Below are 24,554 nucleotides of genomic sequence, written 5' to 3'. Positions count from 1 at the left end.
TTCTCAACATATTCTACTCAATCCATTTCCTATCGGAAATACAATGTTATTTCAAAAATATATCATATATCAGACTAAAATTTGATTACATTTATATTATTTTTTGGTTAATAATTTTTTAAGATAATCAGCATATTCAATCACATTCCACATTAAATAGGTTCCTTTGGAACAAAAACATCAGTACCATACTTCACCTCCAGCAAAATGAACAAACAAACCTAATTACCTCCCCCCTCAAAAAAGCTAAATCTTCTGTATATAACAATCCAAGCAGAAGCCAAGTTGAGACTGGCTAGAAGCCATGGGAGGTGTTGAACAGAAAGGAATAGATAGTGTCGATGGGGCTTACGGACCACAAATCTCAGAGAAATTCTGAAGACTATACACCCTTAAGTCCAGGGATGAGACACTTGATTTTAGTAGTTTTTACCTAATATATTTTGGTGCTAGAAGCTAGCTTTTTACAGCTAATATTTCTAAGAGAAATCTAAACTCCTGAATAAGATAAAAAAGCCAGAGCCTGACCTCAAACATTAAGTATACTTTTAGTTATAACCATCTTCAGCATATATGACTAAAATTAATTCCATCACTTCAATATTTCTGTATGAATTAAATGCAACTAGTAGAAAGAAATTCAGTTACTGAAGCACATTATTTCATTCCCACAGTGGTTTCTCTAATACTGCTTATCATAAGGGCATTTTTTTGCAAATTGCTCCAATGTGTAGTTTTTATTTCCCCTTTTAGTATCAGATATACTTAAATGTAGAATAGAATGACTTCGAACCATCAATTACTTTACATTATCATCTCTCCACAAGTGAGTGGTTAGCAGAAAGAAGAATAAAATATATATATTAATTTTCCAAAAGGATTATGAAAGGAGAAGTATGGCCTAATTTTAAATATCTAACTTCTTCTGAAACACTAAATCCTAACCCCAGAAAAATTGCCATGTGCTCCCAAATTACAAAACAAACATTAAAGAAAAAAAGGCAAAAAAGCATTCTCTTGTATTGCTGGGCTCAAGCACTTCTCTGTGCTGAGATCAGTCACTTCACACCTGTAGTGTGTTGCCTTAGACCAGCTGTGGTTTTATATGCACATGTGTTGTCTCTCAAGGTAAACTCTAAATTTGTGGAGGACAGGACAATACTTTTTGTTTGTTTGTTTTAGATTTCTATCACTCTTGTCACCCACTATAGTGCCTTGCAATTCCTAAGGAATTATTTTTATTATTGTCGCTATTGATTTTTTTTCTATCTGCTAATTCCTCACAAGGAAGTTTAACTAGATTTTGCTTATATTTCAAGTCTCAGAGACTAGAAATTTGCTTTCTGTCTTTTTGTGTCTCCTTTGGCCAAATGGCACAGCCATTCATTTGGTCTACCATCCTCATGCCGCACTGTGAGGCCAGCACCATCTAACTCTGGTCCTGTGGATGCTGTCCCACTTGTGAGAATGGCAACAGTAGGGACCAAGATCTATTTGGATTTGTATCGGGGCAGAGCAAAAAGCCATTTGGCTGCTTCCTGAATCTTGCTACCTAGGCAGACACCTATTTCCCTCATGCCTGAGGCTAACTCTTCTTGTTAAAGTTAATAAGCAGTGGATACTGTTTGCCCTTACTTATCTCTGAGAACTTCACCTGGACAAAAATGTGCTCATGTCATCCATGAAGCTAATGATTTGCTCAAGGTGTGCATGGAGCTTTCCACTCTGCCTGAGCAAAATTAAAGTGCGGATTTTTCAGCTGCAGCCTGGGTAGGGATACCTGGCAACTCCCAGAGGCGTCACTAATGAAAGAAAACTTGTCTTTACATGCTGTTAATAACTGCATTCAAATTTCACATTTCACATCTTGGAGCTTCAAATTCATCACCTATGAAAACGTGAGAGTGATAAGTGTTCTTCCTGCTTGAGACAGGATTTATTTTTTATGAGGGTCAGATAAGATGATGTGTGACAAAGCCTTAGAGTAACACAGAACACATTCTCCACCTTTGATGACAGGTATCAGATTGGACCTGGAAGGAGTTTCCTAAAATATTCCCCTCCCTAATACTGCCTTTCAATCTTTGGTCCATGGGGGCATGAAGCAGAATCAGATAGGAAAGATACAATATTTCCAGTTTTAAAGATCTCTTGTCCACAAGATACAGCATCTGTCTAAATAATGGATTTCTGTCCAATCCCAGGAGCAATCTTGCACATTATAGTCGGATTCACTTCATTACCCAGTTATTTTGTACCTTCCCAGGCTGTTAGTCAAATCACCCTGCTGCCTAGCAAGATTCTGATTAATCTAGATTTCACTAATTACCCTGCAGTCACATGGATTGGACTCAACTGCTTTAGGTATTCTTGTCCTGTAGTTTTCAAATCAGTTTTCATAGAATCTGTTGCAATGACACTAGAATTGCTTCCCTGATAATGAGCCTTTCCAAAGGAAAAATAACCATGAACCGCATTTTAATTCTTTCTCATAACAATCTTTCTTTCAGGCAAATATTTTTCATTTAGGGAATCAGAAGTATTTTAAAAAATAAAGATACTTGAAAAAATCAAGGAGTCAGGCTGGTGTTCCTGCTCCAGTGACATGACTAGGGAGAAATAAGGCACCGGCAGGTTGGAGTCAACAGAAGAATAAAATAAATGCTACGGGTCAAGCCCTAAACCCAGTTCCAAACCTACAAACCGCCGATGACTATCTTCCAAGAAGCAACACTGCCACCTGGCTGTGTGAGATCCAGAAACGATGCTGATGCTTTTCTTTTCTAACCAGATTCTCTAGACATTCACCGTACTTCCAGACTCTCTAAGTAGAATTCGGGAATTTTGGGACATTCCTAAGTAACCCCAAGAAAACAAAGCGCTAGGGCACAAAATCATAATGGGATAATTGGAAAATATCTCAAGAACCATCTAAACTACCATTTAAAATTCATAAAAACAAAGTTCAAAATTGAATCACAAAGGTCCTGCTATAATACAGATCTTAAAACTTAAGGAATGAAAGATTGGAAAGTGCATAAAAGCAAATGCAGGGAAATCAGTAGTTAAAAGGCAAATGAAGAAATCAGAAATGATGGAGAGAAGAGTTTAGTGAAAATAAAGAGAATCAGTAAAATTTTAAACTAACATTTAACAGTAGAATCAACAGGCTTCGATTCTTGTTTATAGTTTGGGAGGGTAATGAGGAAGAGGAATGATGCCTGGTTTCTGCCTCTAGCAACAGGATAGACGGTAGGGCCAATTACTGAAATGAGTCTGAAGGAGACTCTGGTTTGGGGAGAGCCCGTAAGTTGTTTTGACATACTGGGTTTGAAGTGCCTGTAGGTGATTCAAGGAGAGTGTTCTTTGATAGTCTGTCAAAAAGGCCTTAAATAGTTTAAGATTATTTAAGGTCAGTTTTCAGCTAGTGGTAGAAGTGAATTATTTTCCAGTAGTCAGTTAAAGGACACAGCATTACCTTCTGATCCAAGGCGAAAGTACCTTCCAGAAGAGATTGAGAGGGATGAACAGAAATCTAGGACATGCTTAGTGAACGGCAAAGAAATATTTTGTCAGAAACCAATTAGGAAATTATAAGAAAAAGAAACTAGTATTTATTAAGCTTTTACTATAGGCCCATTACTCAACAGGGCATAATTAATATGTTAGATCATTTTAATTCTTAGCATTAGAAGACAGGCACTACTTCTCCATTAACATTCTCTAGTTGGTTAACTATTATATCATTGATCCCAGTGTTTAACATCATTTCTTCAGGAAAGTCATCTTTAACCCCTATACAATGATCATTCTTCTGTCATTAATTTCAATGGCATCTGTGTCCCCCTTTCATTATAAGCATCTACTTGTCATTAATTATTCTATACTTAATGTATCTATCAGCTTAGTGTAAGTCATGCTGTTGTAACAAACACTCTCCCAAACATTAGAGGCTTAAAACACAGTTTTTCCTCACACTACATACTCAAAACAGATCAGTAGGAAGGTCCTGCTCATGGTAGTTACTCAGGGATTCATGCTGACAGTAGTTCCAGTAGCTTATTGTGTTTCTATCTCAACATGTATTTCCATGACTGCTACATTGGAGGAAGTTATGGCTTGAGAACTGAGCACTGGCAACTAAATGTCTCTTCATGTAAGTAAAATATATTCATATTTCATTTGAATAAAGCAAGTTACGGGGTAAAATATAACTTTAAGTGGGGAGGGAAGTGAAATTTTCCTATTTGCACAAAGTAGAGAAAATAAGTATTTGCAGATAATAATTTCTACCATACTTACCTTTCCCATTGGACTGCAAGAGTATGCATGCTTTGTTTGCCTTAGTATGCACTAGTATTTTGACTGGGATGTAGTGGGTACCTCCAAACTATTTATTAAATGAATCAAAGCGTCAAAGCTGATATACAGATTCCAGACTATCTCTAAAACTGATGTTCTTTCCACTCTACCATGCTAAGCCACAGATATACATTGTACTGTTTTAGTTCCATCTTTATATATTCCCTAACGTATAGTTGGCTCCCAAAGTTGTCTTGGGGTTTTTAAACCTTTTTCTTCCAAAAGGTATATGTATAGTCATTATTATATGATGATAGAAACATCCATTTTCATTCCCTTTGAATTTGTTCTAATTTAATAGGTCATCTGAAATGAGATTTTCAGGATAATAACCTGAGACTAGATGCTGCAAGATATTAGAAATAAGATAAAAACTACACGAGAAGAGCTGCGACATACATACAATAAAGGCCACATAAGAAAAAATGATATTTTGTCAGAGTTTCAGAAAGAGCTCAGAGGCCAAGCTAGTCAGTTTGTCAACTAAATTAATTCATTTATTGGGCTAGCAAAGTCGAGTAAGTGAGAAAATGATGTTGCCAGGACTAAGGTCTTTTACAATTATTATTTTTCAAAAGATTTATTTTTAGCATCAGCTGTATGTCAGACATTTTTAGGCACTGGCACTATGATCTTCCAAGTGCAGAATTCTCTCATTTGTTTAGAGAATGGCAAGTATTTCATTATGACCAGATGATGCGTGGGTTAAGAACTGTGGAAAGGAGGCTAGAGCCAGGAGAAGAAAAGTCCTATATGACATGCAAAGGAACATATACACTGTCATGATTCACAGCTAGTAATTTAAGCATGACAGTAACAATCTAACTCATGTTGTGTAAAGATGACTCTAATGTGTGTGTGACAGATGCATTGGATGGGGGCAAGAACAGATAATAGCTGAGGTTATTCACTAGTGTAGGGGAAAACTAAGAGACACAAATGAAGGCATTAACAGTGAAATGTGGAGGATGGGATAAATTTGAGCAGTATTATCAGGTTGTGGTAAGTTGATAATTGGTCTCAATTCTTTACTTCCCTGAAATAAGTACATATATACACCCATCATATGGCTTCATGTTGGATAGCATGTACTTTGATGGCACTTTGGCATTAGGCTTGGCATGTAACTTGCTTTGGTTAATATAATTTTAGTGGGTGTTATATGAGCAGAGCCTTGGCATGTACTTGCACTATTTGTCTTGGCCCACTTGGGCTTCAGTGAATTTCCATGAGAAAAACTACCCCCTAGGAAGTTGATGTTCCTTCCTCCCAGGCTTCAGAACGAACACATTTGGGGTAGATCTAAACCAAATCAGCAGATCCCAGCCTAAAGCAGAATTGTCCAAAACCCCCACAGATCTGTGATTTTGAGAATGTTTACTGTTGGAAGCCAGTAAGTTTTGGGGTGGTTTATTATGCATCATTATTTAGGTGATAATTACTAAGACATATAGGTATGCTAGATCTCAGTGAAAGACTATCTAAGGAAGATGTAGAGAATTAATGGTTATACCCAGATTTCTGGAATGGGTAACTGATAGTATGGTGGTGGTCTTCTCCTAAGGGAAAGGAAAGAGGAAAAGCAGATTGGTGAAGATACAATTATGAGTTTAGATTTGGGGCAGATTTCATCTTAAATACTTGACAGACATCTGAGTGGTTGCGTCTTACAGGATTCTTTTTAGAACATCACAGTAGAGCAGGTAATTATGCAAGGCATTTAAGCAACCAAGGTCCCTGTATTACAGGACTTGTCTCATAGATCATGATGTCTGGAAAGTCTGGAAATTTTGAGTTGAAAGGTATCAGCATCCAGACAGTAGGTGAAGTCATGGGAAAGAATGAAGTCTTCCAGGAGTGTTTATATGATGAAAGCAGAGGAGAGACAAGTACATTAATGCTTAAGGATGGGACCCCAAGATGGAGGAGAATTAGAAGATCTAGAAAGATGGGAGTAAAACTGATGGTGAGTAGAATTCTAAAAACAACTTGGGAGAGTATTTCAAGCACAAAAGGGTAGCCAACCATGCCAAATGCCCTAAAGTAGGATAAAGATCAAGGTGTGCTTGGAGTTAGAAAGACTAAATAGCATAAAGAAGTCATTTTTCAAACATGTAAGATTAGCTTAGGCTCACTCTAAATCCAACTGAATTTTCATTTGGAATTTGACAAAGTAATTTTAAAAGCCATCTGAAAGAATAAATATAGCAAATAGCTGAAAAATATTGAAAAAGAAGGGCAATGAGAAGGAAATTTACTTACTGCACTTTGAAATGTATTTTAAATGCATAATCATTAAAACAGTATTATACTGGTGCCACAATAGACATATCAATAAAACAGACTCTCATATGTGTAAAAAATTTGATTAAGGTTCCACTCATAAAGTTATATATAAAACGTACAACTCAATATACAGAGCAATCATTGATATTAGAAGAATAAAACATCATAATATATTTGCAAAGTATTTTTAAAAAGAAAGAAATCTGCTTTATGGCACTTTGTTACAATTCTGTAATATATAGTATTGTCATAGACACGTATTTCTGAAATAAAGTGCTATCAAATTGTTAATGATGATTTCATTGAACTGTTAATAGTTGTTGTCTTTAGGTGATGAGATTATGGGTGATAGTTCAATTTCTGTATTAAACTTTTTTAAAATTTCAAAAAATATATGTAGTGCACATATATCACTTTTATTAACTATGGGAGGTAATGAATATGTTAATTAGCTTGCTTGTGACAATTATTTCACAGTGTACACATATTGAAATATTGTTGTACACCTTAAATATATACAATTCCTATGTGTCAATTATACCTTAATAAAACTGAAAAAATAAACATATTTTTTAAAGTGCCCATTGAATTGATCACCCAGGAGATCCCTAGTGATGGTAGTGAAAGGAGATTCAGTGAAGAAGTAAGAAAGATGGACAGATATATTAAGAAATGATCAAAATGAAAGCATTTACAGATCAGTGTAGACCACTGATTTAATGTAACTTAGCTACCTGATTAAAAATAAAGTTAAAAATTTGGTGGTGTGATCAAGAGTAAATGTAATAACATTCCATCTGTCCAAGATTCTAGCCATAATATCACAGTAGAGCAGGTAATTAAGCAAGGTCTTTGAGCAGTCAGTGTCCCTGTATCAAAACAAATGCATTCAACTCACAGGACAATCATCCAGGTTATATACAAGAAACTCTTGATTTTAATTTGATATGCTTCTGAAAAAATCTGGATATCTAAAAAATTGGATTTGCTGATCACTTAGAAGCAGCAAACAGGAAGGGATTGCTAGAATTGTGAGAAGCATAGAGTTAAACAGTAAGTGAGGAGACAAAGAAAATATGAATAGCAGGAAAAGAGTAATCTCAAGATACTGATGCTGGTCAATATCAGAGTTGAAAGTTCAATTAACTAGGATGGAAATGGCACACTCCTGGATAAGAGCATTGGCAATAGGGATGGAGAGGATAGAGAAGCATTTAGGAAGTATAATTAGTGGAAATTTTTCATTTGTGTGTGGTGGTATATTAGTTAGGGTTCTCCAAAGAAACAAAAAGAACCAATTGGAGGATACACACAAACACACAAACACACACACACATACACACACACACACATACACACACAAACACACATATATATATATACACATAGAGAGAGACAGAGAGACAGAGAGAGAGAGAGGAAGTCAGCCAGCCAGCCAGTAGGATATATACACTTCCTACTCCTGGAAAGTCAAATTCATAGGGTAAGCCAGTAGGGTAGAAACTCAGATATTAGTCTTAGTCCAAAATCTGTATAGCAGGGCAGGCATACTGGAAACTCAGGCAGGGTTTCTATGTTGCAGTCTTGAGGCTGAATCCCTTTAGGAAACCTCAGTCCTTGTTCTTGAGGCCCTCAACTGATTGGATGAGGCTCAGTCACACTACAGATGATAATCTGCATTACTCAAAGCCTACTGATTTAAATATTAATCACATCTAAAAATACCTTCACAGTGAACATCTAGACTATATTTGACCAAACAACTGGGCACCATAGCCTAGTCAAGTTGGCATATAAAATTAAGAGGTGGGAATTACAGGGAGGAATCTAGACTTGGATATATAATGCTGCCACTAACTAGGACAAAAAAATCTAGGAAGAGGAGAAATGAGGTTTAGAAAAAGTCATGGGTTTATATTTTTTCACACTGAGTTTGAGATATCCTTCAATCATTCATAATTGGATTTATATTTAAAGCTTTGTAGGTGGGTCATGACTTGGGATAATAGATCTGGAAGTTAGCAGCAGATAGTTCATAGTTAGAATTGCAGGAGTAGGTGAAGACACTTGTGGGGAGAAAAAAATAGTGGACTGAATATGGTAACTTGGGGAACACCATTATTTAAGAGGTGATATGGAAAAGTCCATTGAGGAAATGGGAAAAAAACAGTATAAGAGGCAGAAGAATCAGGACAGGGTAGGATCTTGAAAACTGTATCAGAGACAGTGCTATGCTCACCAAATCCAATTTCATATTCCTTCTTCTTAATGACATGGAAAGCTCCATTTTTCAGACCCTTTGAGGCTAACAAGGGTATATGATTAGTTTCAGTCAGTGAAATGGGGGATGAAGTGATGGGTTTGAATAAATCAGAGAAAAGCCCTTTAGAGACTCTCTGGCCACACTTCCCTGCCTCAATGAATAAGGAAGTTCCAGACAAAACCTCTAATGCTCCTCTCTTCCCCTATACTCATTGAACACATAGTATTGTTGAGAAATAAACCTTTGTTGTGGTACAATGCTAAGGTTTCAGGATTAATTTGATACTCTAACATAACCTAGCTTACATTGACTAATACAGAAGCCAAGGTAGGAGCTTAATTTGCAAAGGAGAGAGTAGGCACAACAGTTTCAAATGCATCAGAGTTCCAGGAAAGAGGCCTTTCCATAGATTCCTAGATGTGGAATTATTAAGCCAGTAAGTCCAGACTTTAGGGGGTTTTGATTATAACAGTTTGACAGAGAATCTCCATTGTCTTTTGGCTTTCTCTAACAAATGTGCTCATCAGATCAATAAAATGTAGTTAACTTCAACTGGAAATTGACATCCAGCACATACACACATTACAGTCTATTATTCTTATAGTTTCGCTTGAAAGCTTGAGGTGATGATATAAATTCTGATTGAATTATCTTTGTCTTAGTTCTCCATTTATATTTTGCAAAAAGAGTGGTCTTAATATTTTCCCCTTAGTATAAGAGACCCCAAATTATAAACAATTTTTATCCTATATATTTAGTTATAAAGTTGATTGTTTAGAGTGCTGGGTGCCCTTTCCCAAGTGGAAAGAATGATAAAGGATGATTAGTTTCTAGGCCAGGTCCCACAGCCTATTTAACCTACAATGCAGCCGGACTAGAAATATGTATTTTTCCAGGACATAATTATGACTTATGTTATGGATTCTAACCAATGAGAAGCAAACTAGATGTCATTTTATGAACTTATTTACAAAACAGAAACAGACTCACAGACAGCAAACAAACTTATGGTTACCACGGGTAAAAGGGGAATTAGAGGGATAAATTGGCTGTTCGGGATTTGTAGATACTAACTACTATAGATAAAGTAGATAAACAAGGTCCTATTGTATAGCACAGGGAACTATATTCAATGCCTTGTAATAGCCTATAGTAAAAAAGAATATGAAAAGGAATATATATATATATATAAAACTGAATCACTATGCTGTACACCAGAAATTAACACATTTTAAACTGACTATACTTCAATAAAAATGATAAATAAATAAACGTCATCTTACACAACGCACAACCATAGAGTCAGCCATGAAGCTGTGCCAGATATATATGCATTGTATTTGCAAAAGCAGAATGCCAAGTTCCAAGGGTACACTGATGTAAAATAAAGGAAGTCCACATAGACATAGAATACAAACTTGTGGTTGCCAAGGGGGCAGGGGGTGGGAAGGAACAGACTGGGAGTTCAAAATTTGTAGATACTGACAGGCATATGCAGAATAGATAAACAAGATTATACTGTATAGCACAGGGTAATAGATACAAGATCTTGTGGTAGCTCACAGGGAAAAAAATATGACAGTGAATATATATGTATGTTCATGTATAACTGAAAAATTGTGCTCTACACTGGAATTTGACACAACATTGTAAACTGACCATAACTCAATAAAAAAAAGTTAAAAAATAATAAAAATAAAATAAAGGAAGTCCAACTGGCCCAAATGCACATACCTAATCATAAATTCTAAATATTTGTATGAATAAAAATGAAATTTCTTATGAAGCGAATAATTATGACATAAAATGTTCCAGCTTAGAAAATTAAGTTAAAAATCACTTACAATCTACAAAATATATATGAAAACAGTGTTTTGATTATGCAGCATTTCCAATGTATTCCAGTCCTTCTTCCATATATGACTCTTCAAAAGTGATCATGAGAATATCTTTTTTTCTCAGATTTATAAAAATTACATTAAGAGGGATCCTTGGATGCTAAACAATCCTTAAATCTTACTTAGTCCAAGATGTGGTCAAAGCTGAGTTCCTTAGGTCTTCACCACTTAGCTATTCACTAATGACAAAAAAATAAACTCTCTCTGTTGAATCACCTCATGTATCCTACACAAATAGGGAATGAAGGCTAAGAAATTTTTCTGATAACCTTGGCTACTATTTAAACATTAATACTTTGTATTGACTTCATGAAGATTAGTGGAAATCCTCCTATAGTGTCTTAGGGACTATATATGTGACAGATTCCCTCTCAGAAGGTTGTCATTTCTACATTTTAGTTTTTAAGTGTTAAGGTTATCTATAGGGCCCATATTCTTGCTGTATTAAATGTCAGTTAATTCCTCAACATGCAAAATAAAAATTCAGCAAGATGCTTTGATAATAAAATATTAATTAACAAATACATGATGCTTATGAATTCATAGGCACTGCTCTGAATGCCTTACATTTAATTCTCAAAATAATCTTATAGCTAAACTTATTATCATCCCTATTTTACAGATAAGAAAAAAGGCACAAGGAGGTTATTTACCTACAATCACACAATTAGTAAATGGTAGATCTGGGATTCAAAGACCAGGTATCTGGTTCCAGAATCTCATGCTCCTACGTACTGCATATGCCCTTCTAAATGGTGGGAGATAAACATGCCCCAGAACTATGTTGAAAGCTATGAACTATCAGGAACTTATCCTCTGATAGAAATTTTCTCTCAGTTAATCTGCTGTCTTGAGAGAGAATAGTCTATAGGTAATTTTCTTCCTCATTTTTGTAGGTGAAATAATAATACGTCATTTCACTCCTTTTGTAAATTACTTGCTTATTTTTCCCATTTCAAAGGCTTCCCTAACATCTGTAATTGGAATTTCCCATGCCTTTTAAGGTTTATTTTTAACCTTTAAAAATATTTTTACGACTGATATGTGGACTCCCTGTGGAAGACAAAGAACATAAAAAATTAAAATATGAATTGCTTGCAACCCTTAATGTACTTACTAGTACACTTCTGCTGCCTACTGAAGACCCGCAAAACTCAGCATCTTAACACAACCACCATTTGTTCTCACAGTTCTACAGGTTGGCTGAGGAGGTTCTGCTTCATGCTATAGGTTGGCTAGGACCAGAAGGCTGCCTGGGACTTTTTCTAATGGTGATGGCATTTTTAAAAAGTCAGGTGGGTCTTATAAGCGCTGTCACAGAAAGCTCCTGAATTCACATTCATTAAGTAACAGGAGCAAGTCATGGTACAGTATGTACATTGTTGCCAGTGTGTTTTAAAAATAATGTATTTTTGTAGCACATCTATGTATGAAAAAGCCTCGAATCAGCTTTAAAATGACACACACCAGGTTGTTCACTGTGGTTATTGTTGAAAAGAGAGCTGCATTTTGGAGGAATATTATATGGAGGCGGGGAGGGGGGGATTGTGATTTATCTGTGTTAGAACTTTTTACAACAAGAATATATACACCACTATTAGCTTTGTGATTAAAATATTTAAATGAGCCTAACGATAGAAACAGTAGTTGCATATCACTCAGATAAGGTAACTGCTAACTGATGCAACCGAGAATACCTGAAATGTGAATGGCTCAACATGACAGAAGTTTACTTCTTGTGTACATAAAGTCCGATGGGGGATGGCAGAGGCTCACTGCTATCAAGTGACTCAGAGATTCGGGCTGTTTGCATCAAGTGACTCCACACCTTAACATGGACACTTCATGTTTGCCACTGAAAGAAGAGAAAGCACGGAGGTGGCATACTGGCTCTCATGTACCTTGTTTTAGAGGTGACAAACATACTTCTACTGATATATCAGTGGCAGGGGTGAGTCACATGACCCCTCCTAACTGTAAGTGGACTAGGAATGGAGTCTCCCCAGGAGCCCGGGAAGAGAGAAAGACAGGATGTGGATGAACATTTGCAGTCTCGCCCATAAACTGTTACACAGTATGTGCTGAATAAAGAGCAACTATAGCAACTGGTTATGACAACAACCCTCTCAGTTTCTTAGAGGAGCTTCTGAGGTCAAATTTACCTGGAAATTCACCACTTTGTTCTTGTGCAAACTGCCACTTAGTAAGTAAACCTAAGTAAATTTTCCTGTTAGAGAATATGTTATTTAATTTGGAGGCAGGGATTTCACCGGGATGCAACCCAAACCTTGTAGAATTTGTGTCAAGGAACAATAATTTCCCTCCCTTCCAAACGCCCTCCCAACAAAAACACTCTGATTTTCATTCATTTCACCACCGTCACAATCTAGCCCCACTTAGGAGTTATGTCAAATTCCACTTAAGATAACCTAATTAATGGAGTGGGCTCGGGTTCCCCCAGCTCAGGGCAAAGAATATTCACACAGCGGCTTCTTGGCATCACACTGCAAGGGAGAACTATCTCCCTGGAGACAGTATGCATAAAACACCTAGTTTGGGCACTTTGTTCACCAGTAATGGGCAAGAGCACTGGACACTTTCTATTCTTTCCCCAGGTAGAGAATCTTTCTGGTTAACCCATGATCCCAAAGTAACTGTTAAGGGCGTGTCTCATTCCAGGCTTAGTCTCTCAACTCTGAGGCCCACCCTCGCCATGATCACAGCCCCATCTAGCCCACTACACAGTGAACTTAAAATTACCTCCCAAGGAGGGATTTGCAAAAATCCTAAACCCCAAAGCATCCTGGCTAAGAGAATTTACACTTCACTGCTCTCATCACCTCTCCACAACCACCCTCACTGCTTTTTTTCATTTCTCCTTTATATGTGAGAGTTCATCACATCATTTTCCTTATATAATAACTGCTTTTATACTCTAAACATCTACAAGCAGGTGCAGGGTCTTTATCTTTGCTTCACTACCACTGGCACAGAACCTTCCAAAGAGCAAATGCTCAATTAATGATGGGAATAAATGAGGCACGGAGCAAGGAATGCAATTTATTACTACTTAATTTTATCTGCATTCTTGAGTAAGTTAAGGACATCCAAGTGTGTATCTTTGAATTTTCCAAAGAGAAATGCAAAGATGAATAAGACAAATCACAATTTGACTATATTGTACTTTGTTTTCATCTATTTTAAAACCATAGCTATATTTTGCAGCCTTCTTTCACATTTCCAAGAAAATTCCCACCCCAAAGCCATATCAATCTTGTTCTGAAACCCAAAAAGATGCAAGGACTGTACTACACAATACCAAAACTCTTAAACCTGATAAACAACAACAAATGTATGATCCATGTCATTTATAAACTTGGACTCTGAACCTAAATAAACATTCTATTCAAAGAAACATTTGAAAGATATCAGGTATAACAGGAACGCAAAAAGATTTATATCAACTTAGCCTCTCACTACTTGAAAGCTTGGCAGCGTTTATCAAAAATGAAGTGAAAAATCTGCTCAGACGTCACTAGGGGCGGGAGGAACTGCTGGACGTGACTTGACCTTGGAACGTGCAGCAGCTTTGGCAGCAGCACGAGCCCTGGCAGCGGCTCTGGCTTGGGCTCTCTCTTCCTCATCTTTCAAAGCTTCTTCATAATGGGTTGGGAAGGCAGTGGGGACCGTATCATTGACCTTGGCCAAAAACTCCAGGACTTTCATCTTGCTGGTTTCAGCGCGGGCTTTTGGGCCCCACAGGAACTCATAGCGAGGAGGATTACTGTTGCGCATCTGACGATACACTAGGTACTTTTCCTTCACCAAATCTTCTGTGATAAGCTTCCTGGGCTCCCCAAAGATTAAATGCTGCTTCCCATCATAGATGCCCAAAATATTCAGGAATTCCCAGGTCTCCTCCTCAGTGGCACGGTTGCCATTCAAGAAGATCATACCCAGGAGAGGCATCAGAAGCCCGTTTTTAGGAAGTCCACAGCCGCCACTGAGACTTCCATCATCGGTGAGATCTAGCTTGCTGACAAGGGTATAGGAGTGACCACTGGGCTTGACTTCCTTCAAGTCAAGGCCAAAGACCAGCTCCAGGCGCTCAGTGGCTCTCCTAAGGATCTCAGGGAAGCGCCCTTTATACTTTTTGTTGACAAGCTTCAGCATGTCTGCCTTCATAATGGGCTCTTTCATGTTATACTTCTCTAGCAGGAATTGCATCAACATTCCTACCTTCCCGGTTAGAGGATCTTCGTGAGAGCTCTCCTTGGAGGTTGAGGCCTGGGAGGAATTTTTACTTTTCTTAACTTGGCCCTTGGCACCTACAGCAGATCTTGGGCGTGAAGCCCCTGCATCAGGAGAGCTAGTGGCGAGGGCTCCCTGAGGCTTCTGGCGAGTGCCAGCAGTAGGAGAGCCCGGGGGAGTGCCCCCAGAAACAGGAGTGGGGGAGGCTGGGGCCTCTTCTATCTTTCCTGCAGTGGCCTGAGCACCCTCAAGACCCTGGGTCTCACTCCGGGCCTGGCGGCGTTTCTCACGCGCACGGAGCTTACTCTTCTGACCCCGAGGCATGACTATGGTCAGGGAGAGCAGGCAGGAGTGTGGGCAGGATAGTAGGAGATGCTGGATCCTGGAGGAGGGAAGATGAGAGCGTGTGAGCACCTTCAGCAGCAAGATACCACCTGGCTTTTAAGAAGCCACTTCTGCAGGTTTTCTTTAGGGTGCTACTCTAAAATGCCACTGGACTCTTGCTCTTGGTCGCTCATTCCCTGGGAATCCAGTGTAAGAAGTTAGTGAGAGTGAGCCTTAGGCTACAGCCTGCCTGTTCTGCTTGTGGCTGACTGGAGTGACCACAGGGCCTGACAGTGGAGGGGGGGCCTCAAGGGTGCCCTTGGTTCACAAACAGGATTATGACATCAACTGTTGGTAGGGCCAGGACCTCTTTCCTGTGCTGCTCTTAAGTTGATACCTCAAAGCTCACTGGGGCCCTTGAGAAGGAACTGAATCATGGGCACTGTCAGGGTTGACAGTGCTGACAGATGTGTGGGACCCTCTGTCCCAGACTCATTGGTCCTCAATCATTCAGTCCTCATCTTGTCTACACCTAGAGTCCAGGACCCCCCCTTCTGCTGACTGGCACTGCACCTTCAGATGAAGATCTCATCTCCCTTAGAACTGATAAAAAGAGATGAGGGGCCTCAGCCTGACAACCATCCTCCAGGCCTTCAAGGGCTGAATGTAGGACTGGCAAGACTCTGTATTGTTCCTTCTATTTGGTGGGAGAGGGGGGTGGTATCTTCAAGTGTCATTCACAGTCCTCACTTTGATTCCTGGGAGGATCTGGGGGCTCCTTTCTCTCTTTACTTGAGGACTTTCCCTCACAGTATGGCCCACAACTCCCTGAGACCCGGTGGTGGAAGTGAGGGTGGCCTTACATGGCCACACTGCCCACGTCTCCAGAGGCTGAGAGCTGCAGCAAGCAGGCTGAAGCCTTACGATGTGTGGCTATGCCTGCTAGCACTCTCTGATCCCACTGTTCAGCAATCATTGGCTCCCTCAGTCCTCATACAAGCCTTTGACCTCCAGTCTGGTTAGGATTTGGGATTCCTCCTTCTACTGACCTGAGTCTACAAGCCTCAGACCAAAGCTCTCACCTCCCTGAGTAGTTAGAAGTCAGGGGCTCCACATCTGGCTAACTTGCTTGGGGACTCCCAGATGTAAGAGGAGGGCTGCTGCTCTGTGCAGCTCCCTGTTTTGAGGAGAGGTCTGCTTATTAGCACTGATGGTCCTGCGCTTACCCTTTTAGGGCCAAGACTCCTCCCTCTACCTAATACAGTTGACTTATCTATCTATCCATCCATCCATCTATTTACATTAAATATCCACTACTCATTTATTTTGCAGATAGTAGTTTGTACCTCCTAATCCTCCTCACATACTTCTCTCCTCCACCCACCTTCCTTGTCTCTGGTAACCGCCTTTGTTCTCTGTATCTATAACTGTTTCAGTTGTTTGTTCGTTTGTTTTGTTTTTCAGATTCCACATATAAGTGGAATCATAGAGTATATGTTTTTCTCTAAATTATTTCACTTAGCGTAACAGCCGCTAGGTCCATGCCCCCTTTAGATAAAAGCCTTTCTCTATTTGATTGCCCCCCCCCACCTCCCACTCCAAGCAAACACATGGGGTTCTCTTGTTCTGAATTACTCTAGGGTATTACAGGACTGATGGCAGGAAAGGGGGGGGGTGCTCTGTGCAGTCATCTCTTTTGGACGTCACCTCGTTAGCTTTTCACCTGTTACGGACAAGACTACTTCCTCTGCCTAAAGAGGCTGACCCCTTTAGACAAAGGCCCTCCCCTCCCTGAGGCCTTCAGACGGCAACCACCACAGGACTTCTCCGCCTTACAGCTCAGGCCTGGGCCTCACACTGCCTCTCGCAGGGGCGCAATGTGGGTGGGTCACCTCTGTTACCGGAGGGTGGGGGGAGGGAAGGAAAGTCCCTTTAGGCCACATTCAGACCCTCACCTTGGCTCCGAAGGAGTCCTTGGAAACCGCCCTGGGCCGAACAACGCTGCGTCTGCCGGTTCAGCGCCTCGCCTCAGAAGCGGAAGTCGGAGGGCAGCCGCATCCGGCCAAGCGTCCTTTGCGGGGTCTCCCAGGGCTGACGGCAGGGGCAGCGCGCCGCGGGACCAGTGGGCGGTCCCCCAGGCTCCTCCCTCAGGGTCCTGCCCCAGGGTCCTCCGTGCCCTCCAGCCCGCGTACAAAGGCTTCACCTCCGGAGTCCCTAGTGGGGAAGTCACGGCCTGCTGCTTGTGACCCCCTCTGCCTGACAAGAGGGGTGCGACCCTGTGAGCCTCCGTCTTTGGGGGAGAGCGCCTCTCACTAGCACTTAGGTCCCCACCTTGACGCTGGTTAAGGCCAAGACTCCTCCCTCTTTAGAACTGGGGTCTATCTGATCCTATTAGATGAGACGCTTTCCTCCCTGAGACCACACTGGTAGACTCAGGGGACGACTCTGTGGTAGCTCTTCTGGGTCAGCCAGGGCTAAGAAAAGTACAGAACTCTGGCCCCCTCTGCTTTTGGGGAGGGGGTCCCCTCAAAACACTCAGGATCTTTACACGAATTCTTGTGAGGGCCCAGGTCCCTCCCTCTGCAAAAGTGAGGCTGTGCCTATTAGACATGGGTCTTCACCTCGCTGAGACTTTCCAGAGTGAAATCAACCTGATATCTCTGCCCAGGGCTTCCTGGGGACGACAGCATCGGAGATTTTCCAGGGCCTCCTTTTATGCCATGCATGCTATACTTAGTCCACATTCAGGTCCTCTTCTTGACAGATAACCAATCCTGTAACTCCACCTTCTGCTTTCCTGAAGCTCCTCCACTTACATCAAGGTCCTACTCCCCTGAAAATTCCAAGTTGGAAGTCAGGGTGCTCCTCATAATATCATACGCCTTCAGGGCCTCCAAGAACAGTCATCAGGGATGCAATTCTAAGGGAACTCACTGTTTTGGCTGAGTCCTTCCATGATTCCTCACTCACTGTTTTCACTATGTCTAACAAAGCCTGGAATTCCTCCTTCTACTGAACTAAAGTCACTACCCTTAGTCTTTGGATCACTCCTATACTGAGGAGTGATTGTCTCCTCAGCCCTCATTCATGGGGTTCTTCATAGCGGTTTCTATCTCTTGATTAAAGGCTTCCTGGGAAATACATATTCCCGCAAACATCTGACCAGTTACCCTATTGCAAATCTTGCAGAAAATGGGTCTCTGTCCCAAAGGTGATGTAAGATTAGGGAAATGTAGCATAAATCTAGGAACCCAGGACAGATGTTATGCTGTCAGAAAAAAAAAGCTGATATATTCCTTCTCTTCACCAGCCAGCCTTAGAGTAGTTCTAAAACATTTACTTTCTACACAGTAGAATAGATCCAGGTAATTTTGTAAGCCCCTGATCTGTTGAGGGTATCTGATTTTTCATTTGTAGATGATCATATTGTCACTGAGCATTGTTTCTTTCTCTTCTTTATTCATATCTCTTATTTATTTTGGTATTCGTATTGCTTTGAGTATGTATTCCAAGCCAATGTTTTGGTCACAGAATCCTTTTTATCACTTGAGATACATTGTGAAGTGGTAGAAGAAAGTGAATTAATTGACTCATGGTCAGCCTCAGGCTGGGAGGAGTGGTACGGTGTGAGCTCTGGACAAATTCAGACCAGGGGTCTATTCCAAGCTCTGTCAGTTATTAGCTGTGTGAGCTCGGGTCTATCTTTTAGGGCTAGTGGCACGCAGTTAATGTATGTAAAGCCCTTGGCGCAGTACCTGGACTGCATTGAGACTTTACACAATGTCTGTTTTTACTGTGATTATGATTATTTTGACCCCAGAGGATACTACCCACCCCGATGGAATTTTTAAATCCAGGAAGTATCAGAGAATATGTGGCAGTCTAGAACACGGAACACCAAATCAGCCCAAAATGCTGTTTACAGAGAATTTCTAAGTAAATCCCCCCATTAAATCATATTTTGAGTGTGGGGGTGGTTTTCCAGCTGAATGAAATATAAATCTTCTAGAATTTGGTTCCAAGACTAACTCTTCTTTCCTAGCTACCCTTTCAACTAAATCACCCCTATCTTTAATAATTTCATCATCACCCAAAACCTACACTTCTCTTAGACATCACAGAATTACAACCAAAAAACTGCATTTGAATGCCCCTTTAATAGAATGGGCTCTGATTCCTTGGCCTATAGCAAAGAGCGTCAGCCCAATGGCTTCCGAGTTTCCGATTTCAGAGTACTATCATCTTTATTCTTAGAAACTCCCTAGAGATCATGTACATAAAACACTTAGGTTATGCACTGTTTTCACCTGCACTAGGACAGGAGCACAGGACATGTTTTATCCCTGCCCCAGGTGGAGATTCCTCTCTGGTTTGTTCATAATTCTAAAGTAACTGTTAAGGGTTGTTGTCCATTCCAGGCTTACGTCTCTTAACTCTGAGATCCACTATCTAGGGTCTGGCCCCTTTTCAGTGTTTCCACAGCCTCATTTAGCCCACCTGACAGCCTGACTTAAAACTACCTCCCATTGCAGGACTTTTATTTTCTTAAGGTCTCAAAATGCCTTGCTACAAGGCATTTATACTAAACTCCTCATGTGGAATCATTCACTTTCCCTTTCTTATCCCTTATTTTTACTGGGCCTTTAGATCTTAGCTCACCAGCTGCTTTACATGAGTGCTGCTCTTAGACTCTAAAATTCTATAGGCAGGGGTTGTGTCTATTTTTCTTAGCATCCCCAGTACCAGCCAGGAGCCTTCTGAAGAGGGGATGCTAAATTAATATTTGGATAATTAAAAAGCAAGTGTGCTAGAAGTCAAATTTATCATGATTTCATCTCTCCCACATTCTTAAATAAGCTAGGCCAATCCAGATACATATACTTCAATTTTACAAAGAAAGACTAAAAGGAATAAAACAAACCAAGAAGGGAGTACCTGTTAACATTGATTTCTGAATCTCATGCTCACACAGACTTTACTGTGGAATAATTTCCATTTTCACAAAAATCCATATTTCAATGTCATATTATCTTGTTCTAAATGACAAGAAGTGATTCAAGGATTTCCAGTTTGTTTACATAATACCAAAATTCTTATTTTTCAACCTGATAATCTCCAATAAACATGTGAGCCACATCATTTGTAAACTTAGATTGTGAAGCTAAATGAAGCTTTAATTGAGAGGAACATTTAAAAATAGAAAAAAGAAAAACCTCCAATTTGTACAGAAGCACAAGTATGTTACACAGTGTGTTCCCATGAGCCTCACCTTGGCCGCCCACTAGTTAGAAGACTGCTTTCTTTAAACACAACATGAAGTATCTGCCTCAGCCTTCACCAGGGGTGGGAGGAGCTTTGAGACACGCCCTGGAATGCACACTGGCCAGGGCAGTAGTATGAGCCACGCCCACATCTCTGGCTCAGGTTCTCTCTACCTCATCTTTCAGACCTCTTCTCAATGGGGCGGGAAGGCCCTGGAGTTGGTATCGTTGACCTTAGCCCAAAACTCACACATTATTCTATATATCTGTATCTGTATCTATTCTGGAAAGCACCCCTTACTAGTTCACAAAGATCATACTCATTCTTTTTTACAGCTACATACTATGGTACTCCATTGTGTGGATATACCATGGTCTTTTCAATCAATATACTCATGGACATTTATGTATTTTCATATTGTCGTAGGTGTGCCTTCACAGTAAATTTCTTAAAAAGTGGAATTATTGGCTCAAAGGTAAATGCGTATTTAGTTATGTTATAGATTGTCAAATTCTATAAGGTAACATTATGAGAATTTTTGCACCAATGTTCTTAAGCAATATCAGAATTAAGTAATATTCTTTAATGTAATAATAAATTAAGTAATTTTGTGCTATCTTTACTTGGTTTAAATATTAATGTTATACTTGCTTTGTAAAAAGCCTTTGCAAGTTTTATTTCATTTTCTATGCTCTGGAACAATTTATGTGACAAAAGTCATACATTTGCAATAGTAGAGTGAATAATGTAATCAACGCTCTGTGTACTCATTTGCCAACTTCAGCAATATCAACATATGCCAATCTTGTTTCATCCATACCCACCATCCCCCCAGAATATTCTGAAGTAAACATCTAGAAAAATACTTATCCTATTATATATCTTTAGAAGGTAAAGCTACTAACTACAAACATAACCACAATACTTTGGGTACACTGTGGTAGGCAGAATTCCAAAATGGCCTCCCAGATTCCTGGCTCCTGGAGTATACACACCTTCTTCCAGTTAAGTAATCGAACACTAATCAAGCTGCTGCTCTGAAGGCATTTTGTAGATGTAAACAATCATTTGTTTTCAAAACAGGGAGTCTATCCTCCGTGTGCCAGACCTAATCAGATGACTCTTTAAATGGGATGGGGCTTTTTCCTGGCAAGAGATATTCAGAGTGAGAGGAATTCAATGTAAGGGAAATTTTCCATTGCTGCTTTGAAGATGAAGGGGCTGCAAAGGAAGGACCTAAGAGTGACTTGAGAGCGACCCCCAGCCAAAAGCTAGCAAGAAAAATGGGCACTTAAGTCTTTCAAGTTCAAGTAACTTAATTCTGCCAAAACCTGCATGAAGTTGGAAGGAACTCCTGAGCTCCAGATGAGAACACAGCCAGCTACCTAATACCTTGATTGCAGTTTGTGAGATTTCTGACCTAGAGAACCAAGCTACTCCATGCCGGAACTTCTGACCTACAGAAGTGTGAGGTATCAAATGTTTGTTTGAAGCTGTTAGATTCGTGGTAATTTGCTATACAGGGATAGAAAACTAATACATACATTGAAAAGTTTTTATCTACAGATTCATTTATTTCTTATAATTAGATCTTTTAAAAATGTATACATTCATTTCACTTTTATTTTTAACTTCAAAGAATCCTAAACAGCATATTTTTTTTAGTGGAGGTACTGGGGATTGAACCCAGGACTTCATGCATGCTTTGCAAGCACTCTACCACTGAGTTATTACCCTGCCCACTAATTAGATCTTTTAAGATCTATTCTTTACCTGGAAAGGCTCTCCTTCAGATTTGATGGAGACATCAAAAGCTTCACAGACAAGCAAAAGCTAAAAGAGTTCAGCATCATCAAACCAGCTTTTCAAGAAATGTTAAAGGAAATTCTCTAAGCAAAAGAAAAAAGGGCACAACGGGGAACATGAAAATCACAAAAGGGAGAAGTTCATCAGTAAAGGAAAACACATGCAGTTAAGGGAAATAATTATATATAAAATATGATATCAAAAACAGTAATCATGAGGGGAGGAGAGTACAAATGCAGTGTTGTTAAAATGCATTTGAAATTAAGAGATTGGCAACTTAAAACAATCATATATACATATATGTGTGTGTACAAATATATGTGTGTGTGTGTATGTATGTGTATATATATATATATATATATCACAATCACCTCATGGTAACCACAAACCAAAAATCCATAATAGATACACACACAAAAAAGAAAAAGGAATCCAAACATACCACTAAAGATAGTCATCAAACCACAAGAGAACGAAAGAAGAAAAGAATGAAAAAACCTACAAAAACAACCCAAAACAATTAACAAACTGGCAATAAGAACATGTAAATAATTACTTCAAATGTAAATGGACTAAATTCTTCAATCAAAACATACAGAGTGGCTATCTATGACAAAGGATGCAAGAATATACAATGGAGAAAAGACAGTCTCTTCAATAAGTGGTGCTGGGAAAACAGGACAACTACATATAAAATAATCAAATTAGAACATTCTTTAACACCATATACAAAAATAAACTCAAAATGAACTAACAACCTAAATGTAAGACTGAAAACCATAAAAATCCTAGAAGAAAACATGGGCAGAACACTTTGACATAAATCATAGCAATATTTTTTTGGATCTGTCTCTTAAAGCAAAGGGAAAAAAATAAACAAATGGGACTTAAAAAATATTTTTCACAGCAAAGGAAATCATCAACAGAATGAATAGATAACCTTCTGAATGGGACAAAATATTTGCAAATGATACGACCAATAAGGGGTTAACATCTAAAATATACAAACAGCTCATACAACTCAACAGCAGAAAAACAAACCCAATCAAAAATGGGCAGAAGACATGAATAGACATTTCTCCAAAGTAGATATACAGATGGCCAACAGGCACATAAAAAGATAGTCAACACTGTTAATCATCAGAGAAATGCAAATTAAAACCACAGTGAGTTATCACCTCACACTTGTCAGAGTGGCTATCATCAAAAAGAACACAAATAACAAATGTTGGTGAGGATGTGGAGAAAAGGAAACCCTTGTACATTGTTGGTGAAAATGTAAATTGGTGCAGCCAATGTGGAAAACAGTATGGAGGTTTCTCAAAAAACTAAAAATAGAACTACCACATGCTCCAGCAATTCCACTCCTGGGTATATATCTGAAAAAAAAAAACACCCAAACCCTAATTTGAAAAGATATATGCACCCTAATGTTCATAGCAGCATTATTTACAATTGCCAAGAAATGGAAGCAACTTAATGGCCCATTAACAGATGACTAGATAAAGAAGGTGGCGGTGTACACACACACACACACACACACACACACACACACATATATACACACACACACAATGAAATACTATACAGACATAAAAATAATGAAAATTTGCCATTTTGCAACAACACAGACTTGGAGGTTATTGTGCTGAAATGCGTCAGATGGAGAAAGGCAAATACTATATGATATCACATATATGTAGACTCTAAAAAATAAAATAAACTAGAGACTACAATGAAAAAGAAACAGACTCTTAGATATAGTAAACAAACTAGTGGTTACCAATGAGAAAAGGGAAGCAGAGAAGGGCATAGGAGGGGTAGGGAATTAAGAGGTAGAAACCACTATGTATAAAATAAACTACAAAGATATATTGTACAACACGGGGAATATAGACAGTCTTTTGCCACTGTAAATGGAATATAACCTTTAAAAATTGTGAATCACCTTTTTGAATAGAGTATTATTAACTATAGTCACAATGCTGTACATTACATCCCCAGGACTTATTTTTTTATAACTGAAAGTTTGTACCATTTGTTCACTTACACCCATTTCTTCCATTCTCCATCCCCTCTGAAAACCAATCTGTTCCCTATGT

General features: G+C 39.2%; 1 protein-coding gene across 1 annotated transcript; it reads right to left on the bottom strand.

Moving 5' to 3' along the window:
- Nucleotides 1-13,844: 13,844 nt before the first annotated feature.
- Nucleotides 13,845-17,410, bottom strand: LOC102533512 (melanoma-associated antigen B1-like). The gene is made up of 2 exons (XM_031673256.2): nt 17,340-17,410; nt 13,845-15,442 (listed from the first exon to the last, which is right to left on the bottom strand). Exon 2 carries the CDS (start codon nt 15,382-15,384, stop codon nt 14,335-14,337), a length of 1,050 nt encoding a protein of 349 aa, XP_031529116.1. The 5' UTR covers nt 15,385-15,442; nt 17,340-17,410; the 3' UTR covers nt 13,845-14,334.
- Nucleotides 17,411-24,554: the final 7,144 nt, after the last annotated feature.

The sequence above is a fragment of the Vicugna pacos genome, chromosome X (genome assembly GCF_048564905.1).
Source record: "Vicugna pacos chromosome X, VicPac4, whole genome shotgun sequence".
NCBI classification, from domain to species: domain Eukaryota; kingdom Metazoa; phylum Chordata; class Mammalia; order Artiodactyla; family Camelidae; genus Vicugna; species Vicugna pacos.
Note: the sequence above shows the minus strand (reverse complement) of the source record. Positions and strands in the feature narration are given on the sequence as shown.

Bases quoted from the DNA above. Each gene is read 5' to 3' on its own strand.
- LOC102533512 (XM_031673256.2), bottom strand. From the start codon at position 15,384: ATGCCTCGGGGTCAGAAGAGTAAGCTCCGTGCGCGTGAGAAACGCCGC.